The sequence below is a fragment of the Octodon degus genome, unplaced genomic scaffold (genome assembly GCF_000260255.1).
Source record: "Octodon degus isolate 3935 unplaced genomic scaffold, OctDeg1.0 scaffold00003, whole genome shotgun sequence".
In the NCBI taxonomy this organism is placed as follows: Eukaryota; Metazoa; Chordata; class Mammalia; order Rodentia; family Octodontidae; genus Octodon; species Octodon degus.
Window position 1 is genome coordinate 23571336 of NW_004524579.1, and position 8122 is coordinate 23579457.

The 8122-nt window shown below is 40.8% G+C and overlaps 1 protein-coding gene across 2 annotated transcripts in view; it reads right to left on the reverse strand.

Moving 5' to 3' along the window:
* The window catches only part of Loxhd1 (lipoxygenase homology domains 1), a 175933-nt gene that overhangs the window by 118659 nt on the left and 49152 nt on the right, over positions 1 to 8122 (reverse strand). For both annotated transcript variants that reach the window (XM_004623623.1, XM_004623622.1), the window contains exons 7-8: positions 6669 to 6792; positions 4176 to 4426 (exon numbers count right to left, since the gene is read on the reverse strand). In XM_004623623.1, coding sequence (XP_004623680.1) covers positions 4176 to 4426; positions 6669 to 6792 — 375 coding nt within the window. The remainder of the gene's footprint in view (positions 1 to 4175; positions 4427 to 6668; positions 6793 to 8122) is intronic.

Here is an 8122-nt window from a genome sequence, read left to right on the forward strand (position 1 = left end):
AACCTGTTCCAGCTAAAGTGGAAACGAAGCCAAAAAAGGCAGCCGGAAAGGATAAATCTTCGGACAAAAAAGTGCAAGCCAAAGGGAAAAGGGGAACCAGGGGACACAATGCAGACATGCTGTCTTGTCCTAACAATATTAGTACAAACTTTGATTCTCAGTGAACTGAAAGTAGCTGTATATCTATCCTGACTTTCTTATGTCCTCTGAATAAGTACTATGAAGACAACACTATGCAATGTATTAATTATTGTAAAGGTCTACTAACCTGTTTTGAAACTGTTTCATCGCTGTTTTATCTTTTTTCTCATTAAATGAATAAACATTATATTAAAAAAGAAAAAGGGGGAGCCAACGGAAAACAGGCTGAAGTCGCTAATCAAGAAACCAAGAAGGGGCCAGAGAGATGGCTCAGTAGAATAAGCCCTTCCCTAGCAAGCGCAAGGGTCTGAGAGAAGAAACCAAGGAATTGCACATTGTAAAAAAATTATTTACAAACTTAAATCAATATAAAAATAAAAATTATCTAAAATAAACATGAAGAAAAGTTTACAGATCAGTCATATAATAGTTCACTTTGCCAAAATGAAGAAACTTATATTCATATAATACTAATACTAATACTAATTATTATTATTGTATTTTAGGGAAGGGTCTGCGGGGTGTTCAGGTTCTCACTACTAGATCAGACTCGTAGTGATCTTCCTGCTTACAGCCTCCTACAAGCTGGGATTAAAGGAGTGTGCCACTACACCCATTCTCAATTGCCACTTCAACAAGCCCCCCTGGGGCGGGACCTGCATGGCAGGCCCCTAGATCAAACCCCTGGCCGCTGTGCCTGCTTGCAGGTGCTTTAATCTGCTGAGCTATTTGGCTGGCCCTTATTCATATAATTATTAATCTCATATATTCATTTCATAAATGTTTTTCTAAAATTCACTTTGTCTACATCTTATATCTTTCACATTTCAATATTTGTCTACAATTTTTAATTTGCTATATAATTATTATTCATTTTCAATAAAGTTAATGAATTAAAAACATGGCATAATGTTCAATGCTATTAATTATCTGGAAAATAAGAACTGAGATACCTTGTGACAATATGAGATGAATAACTGAAACTGCTAAGTAATAAAGTGAATATGACAGTGGATAAAAAAAACCAAACAGAAACCAAGGAAGATTTACCTGCAGAAAATGGAGAAACTAAAAATGAGGAGAGTACAGCTTCTGATGAAGCAGAAGAGAAAGAAGCCAGGTCTGATTAATCACACACCATGTCTTAGCAGTGTTCCCTGTCTCCCTTCTTGTACAGTCCAGAGGAATATTTTTATCAACTATTTTGTAAATGAAAGGTTTTTTAGTAGCTCTAAAAACATTTTTCAAAAGGAGGGAATCCTACTTCATTGCATTTTTTAAGTGTACATGATTTTTTTAGAGGTGAAATCATTCTCTGGTTTTTTATTTCTTTGTACAACCAGAAATAGTGGGATATTGAATTATGCAGGCTTTGACTGTCTTGGGTGTCAGTTTAACATTCCATAGGTGGGGTTAGTTTTATATTCTGCAATACAAAGTATACTAAATGGCAATTTGGAATTACAGTCATGCATTTAATATGTCTTGGATACTTTAAATGATTTCTATTCCTATTTTAGTAGAATTGTTTCCTGAAGAAAACTATTTCCTAACTGTTGCCCTGTCAGGATCATGTGAACTCTCTAACATCTTTGGTAGTGGTAGTCTGGTTTGCCTCATTTTGTTAATGTGCTGTTAAAGATAAAAACATTTGAGTCTGTAGTGTATGTGATACAAAATTGTGACTTGGTGGGACTTAAGTAACACTTTGTCAGCATTTAAAAATACTGGTACTTAATCCTCTTACAGAAAATTTGCCTCTAAATTTGAAGCTGGAAAGTCACTGGAACAACTGAAAAACAATACATAGCTCTTTTTGGTATGTGTGTTAAGAATTGTGTACAAGGTAATGTGTACTGACCCTCAACACAACTAATAAAATCTCAAATATTGAAGATAAAAAAAAATCAGAAACCAAACAAAGATGCTCCAATATTAGTGTTTCAGTTTTAAGCATGTAGTTCTTAGACATGTGATCAAGCAATTTTTTAAAAAATATGATTGTCTACAAAGGAAACCATCAAAAATCTAGAAAGATATCCAAGTTATTTATAGTTTAACAAGATGGTTATGTTCAAACAGTGTGTAGAAAATACTTCTACATTAGCAGTAAATGGTTGTGAAGCATATTTAGATAGATACCAATTATAGCCGCAATAAAAGTTCTATGGTCTCTATAAGTATATCTTTTAGGAAGAAAAATGTAAAACTAATATTTAAAAACATTAAAGATATAAATTTTAAGAAGTGTACCATGTTCAGCAATAGGGAACATTGATAACAATAAAGATGCCAGTTCTTCCAAATGGATCTGTTGATTTTTACTTTAATGCTATTTAACAGTTTTTCATGGGTTTGGCAAGAAAATTCTAAACTTTCCATGCAAGGATAAGCAGTCATGAATAGTGAACACATTCTGGCCAATTTTCCCTAGTAGAAACTAAACTTTAGTATGAACTCATAAAACGAAGGTGATGCATGTTGCACTACTGTAGAAATGAACTAAATCAACAAATGGTATACACCAGACAGTACAGAGGCAGTGTCTTTTCAGAATGGTGGGTAAGAATTACTATTCTTCAAATCAGTGTTTCCCAAGCTTTCTTGATCTTAGAAATATCTAAGCACTTATTTAATATGCGGATTCCCTGAAAATTGGACTCGGTCAGTATAGGTCGTTGCTCAGAAATCTACTTTTTAACAATTCCCAGTGATTTTTTACTCGAGTTTTAAAAGCCCTTTAAGGGGCTAGTGAAGGCTCTAAAGCACCTGCTTAGGCCTGCTTATGCAAGCTTAGACAAGCTCAGGGACCATGGTTCCATTCCTTGCATCACGTACCACACTAGCTCCACCCCCAGGGCCGGCTGAGCAGGCCACCAAAAAAAAAAAAATGTTGCTGGAAAATTTGGATATTCACATGGAAAAAAATAAAATTGGACTCCTACTACAAAAATGAAATTCCCAGTTAAAACAGAAATGAGGAAAGAAAAATCTTTGTCATAGAGGATACAGGAGAATACTTTTTAGGAGAATATTTTATAGCTTTAGAATAAAAATATTTCTTTTGATAATAGAAAAAAATTAAACTAAATAAAAGAAACAATTGATAAGCTAGGTTACTTTTAGATTAAGTCTCTTCCTTAGAGAATATTATAAACAAACCATAAGAAAATACTTATATTCACATATACTACCAATAAAGGTTTAATTTCTAGATAAAATAAATAACTACTAGGAATAAATTCAACATAGTTCAGACAGTAGAATAATAAGAGAAAAATATGAGCAGGTATTTTACATAAAAGGAAGTATCAATGACCAAAAAAGAAATAAAAAGATGTTCAGCCTTAGTATTATTCATGAAGGCAAAAAAACTAAACCACATTTAGATCAGTTCACAATGTCACAGTAAAGATTACAAATTCAGACAACAAGGATGTGCTGGACAAAAAAATGTCTCTTACACATGGCTGACAAGATGGTGTAATTACTTCAGAAAACACTCGGCCATATTTTCGAAATAACAATCCTGCTGCAAGGCTGAAAAGTCACTTGCCCTGTGACCTAGAACTTCTACTTCATGAACCCCTTGCACACAGGTACAAGACTTTCATGGCAGCATTGTTCATAGGAGTAAAAACCAAGAAATAACTGCAAATAGCCCTTCAGATGAGTAGACAACAGTTACAATGACTCATCCAATGGAATACATTACAGCAGAGAAAAGTCTACATTACTGAGTAATGTAACACAGTAGTGTTACCATTTGGATGAATCTCTAGTGCATAACGCTGAGTGAAAACCACTAGTTATAAATAACTTACCCAGGTTTGGAGAACAGAACCCATTCTTGGCCATCTGCTAGACAAGAAGGATGGGTGTGATACCACCCACGATGCCCACAGTGGCCAAGGAAAGGATTACATGCTGTGACTGGTCCAAAGGAAGCGGGAAGCAGGATTCAGGCTAGAGTTTGTGCTCACAGGTAAGAGAGGGATTGGGAAGGGGAAGGCTGTTGGCAAGGCACCCCTCACCTTCTCGCAGTACCAGCCTCTGTTGACACCCACATTTCCATGCCCAATCGAGACTCGGCTCAGAGGGCTGAGGAGGACAGCCAGCTGGATGTTGAAGATGTCTGTGCGGCCTCGGTCAAACACACCACCCTCCAGGAAGATCTTTCCACTGTTTTTTTTCCCTCTGGCTCCATACATAACCAAGTAGATTTTGGATTTGGTCCCAGCTCCTCGTATGTCCCCAGTGAAGACAGTGACAACATAGGTGATAGCTGGTGAGAAAATGGGGAGAAAAGGGTTCAGTGTGAGCTGCATTGCAATACTCTCTCTCCCCCTCTGAGGTAGAGCGCCCCCAGACCCCACTCCTAAGTATGCATCTTCTTTCTCTCTCTTGTCTTCCTTCACACTAGACCACATCCAATGTCCCTCATGACCTCATTTCATCTGATCAAAGTGTGTATGTCAGTGTCTGTTAGTTTGAGAAGAAACTGCGTGCGTTATTGCAGGAGACTGCCAGGCTGATTACAGGAAGCTGACAAAGAGAAGGGAGAACTTGGGCTGGCTAAGAATAGTTCTTTTTATTAATGTTAATTACTATGTGTACATTATTAATAGCTGCCAGTTGAATTCTGTTATGTCTAATCTAATTATGATAGTCAACTCCATTAATGGAGATTTATATGCTGTGCTATCCGATTCAGTTAGCTTACTGGTACCTTAAAAACATAAGCTGAGAGGGCCCTCCTGGCCCTGCTTGCTACCTGATTGGAAGTGTGAGAGGAGAAAAAAGACCCTGTAGTTGGGCCACAGGGATAGTGAGGACACAAAATCCTGGGGAAAAGCCTTTAAGAAGGACTAAACTTCTAAAAGAAAACACCGAAAGCAAACACTCAGATGGGAAATTTTGCCAAGGTCTGGCCTGAGTTCATTCATTTGCCCTGGGGTCTCGGGCAACTGGCACTGTAGACCTTGCTGATCCTTCCCACCGTCTTTCATCCTACTTACCCCATACCCTCATCCCATGATCCCAGGGAAAGAAAAATCCCAAATGTCTTTAGGAGATGGAATATCAGTTGCACCGAAGCATTATTTATTCACAGTGTCTTTGGCTCAGCGCACATTTACTGAGTGCCTGCTAGATGCCAGGTCTTTGGGAGCTCGTGAAGATAAAAAGAAAAGGCCACTACTCTACAAACGTGGGTCTCAAGATTTATGTTGCTAAGGTGCATGGACAGATGGTGTTCTCACACCAGCTCTCCTTCTATTCCTTGGCTGATGAGCAGTTCCCAGCTGCAGTCATTTCCCTTCCTTCTTCACCAGTGGAAGACATGTAATTATAATACAGTTATGAGTTATAGTAAACTTATTCTAGTGTATGTTTTTAAGTTGTAAGATTTCTTTGTGGTGACTTACGCCTCCTCACAATGAGGGCCAATGTGCCTCGGCCTGAGGATGGGAACTGCCGTAACAGATCTTTGACTGTCCTAACCAGCAGCAACAAAGGTCTGCCCAGGGTGAAGGGAACAAAAAAAGGGAGAAAGGTGACTGCCTGAGAGGTCAGGAGGGTTCAGAGGAAGTTACTGGAAGAAGAATTGAGAAGCAGAAAGAAAATAAATGGCATTACAAAGTAGTTTCCAAAGATAAAGAGAGACAAAAGGAGGGCCTGGGAGAGAGCAAAGGTGTGTGAATGCAGTGGGGGAGAGCGTGTGTTGAGTAGAGGAAAGAGAGAGGGCTTTGCAGGTGCAGTTGGGGGAGCTAGAAGGGCAGTGAAGGCAGTGAAGAAAGGGTGCTGGGACATTCTGCTGACAGGATAAACTGGAGCCAAATTGTGGGTTGATTTATATAGAACAGCACAGGACTTGGACTCTGTCTGCATGCAGAACGAAGCCTTGAAAGTTTTTTCAGTAGAGCATAGTCTCAGATGCACACAATGTGGATATTCCTGCTATGAATATACATCCTGGGAATAGAAGCTTCTCTGGAATTCAAGAAGGGTAACTTAGGGGGCAGACAGATACCCAACCTATCATTTACTAGCTGTATGAGCTTGAAAAGCATTCTTAACTTCTGTGTGCCTCAGTTTCTTTATCTGTGAAGTAGTGACATATAATTCCTACATTATTGCTTTTGTGAGAACTGAAGGGAAATAAGTGGGCCAAGTGCCAGGAGAGGGTGTGAAATAGAGAAACCTTCTGATATAAAGGGGAGGTAAGAGAAATCTACACCTATGTATGCCCACACCCTTGATGTTCAAATTCTGGCTTTCTCCTACGGATAATTTCCTCTGTTCTGGTAAGGTAGTATCCACTCTGGGCTTTCACCCCAGCTCCTCTGGCATTAGTGAAGCCCTGGCTACAGCCTAGAGAAATAGCTCATTTTCAGGAGCAGGGAGGATACTGTCTGTAGACTGTCCTGGCTCCTGCTTGATCCCAGGCCTCAAGGCACACAGAGTGACACTGACCCTCAGGCAGAAAGCACAGCATGACCCCGTGGGGCACCCCATCTCCATTTTACCTGTGGTCTCAGCTCCGCCCACTAGGATGTCCCTTTGGATCTTGCCATCGTCTTCATCCAAGGCCAGCCAGCGGTTCAGGGGGAAGTCATATTTCCTTTTGTTCCCAATGTCTTCAATGACAATCTAGGAAGGAGAAGAGAGGAAGGGATGTGATGAAGTGTCATTGAGGATGCACCTGGTCATCTAATCCAACCCCTCCAATCACTTGAGTGTGCTCTAAGAATACACTGTCATCTCCTCATGGGCCAGAGCCAGCTGATCACAGACACAGCTGTTGCCAGGAAAGCCTCAAAAGCCATGCCAGGATAACTGCTGCTTACTTCCTACTTGAGTTCCAAAGCTGCAGTTCCTTCCATTGATGCATGGCATTTGTGAAAATTGGACCAAGAAATGTGTCAGAGTGTGCCCTGCGGTCCTGAGCTACGAGGACAGGAAGCCAGGATTTGTAACCTGGGAAAAGGAGATCACTTTCCTTACCTGCTGAAAGTTGGGCTTCTGATCTTATTAGTGAGAAGCAGAGTGAATTTCATCCCCCAAATCAACAGAGAGAATTCTCGGATTCTGACCTGGTGATCAGGTCGAAAAGTGGCCACTAACTGAAGCAAGTGGAGCTGGCCATCGGTGTGACTGCCCGAGGGGACTCCCATATGAACTTCCCTGATGAGACTGAACGCATCTTCTCAAATGCACCAAGGAACTGCACAGGGGAGACTCCCAAAAAGTGCCAAGGAGAGCCAGCTGTCGAATAAGACTGGAAAAGATAGAAGCACTCTTCATGACAGGTGACAGAAGCACATAACTGGTGTGGTGGTGGGGTGTGTGTGTGTATGTGTGTTTGTGTGTGTGTGTGTATATGTGTGTGTGTGTGTGTGTGTGTGTGTGTGTGTGTGTGTCTGTACAATGACCTAATAAAGAGCAAGAGCCAGTATCTCCTGGTGGAATATTCTCCGCATGCTGACAAACCCATGGTAGAGCTGGCCTTCTGAGAAGTGAGAGAGAAATGGGATGATGAGCTGAGTGCCTGCAGGTAAGACTGATGCCAAAGTAGGGTACCTGTCCATGGTGGAGCCAACTGTGTCATGTGGTGGCAGGACACACCATCACAAGCCAACAAGGTAAACTGATCCAAAGAAAGGAAAGGAAAAATGATACTGCCAATCAGGGATCATTTCCTCCATGTTCTTCCCAGATGGCTCCCAGACACACCCAAATGATCCTGGGCCACCCGGACCTCACTCCCCCGACTCCCCAACCCCGCACCAACTCAAAGCATTTGCAGGAACATATGGCATCTGTCTTGGAGTCAATGGGTTTAGCTCAATATAGAGAGCCAGCTGTGATTTAGCAGCCCTCCCTCCTCAATATGGGAGTGACTTCCACCAATTTTACATAACCTGACTGAGCAGCCATCTGATCTGTGCAGCAGAAGGGAACTGCATGGAGAGAGAGAGAG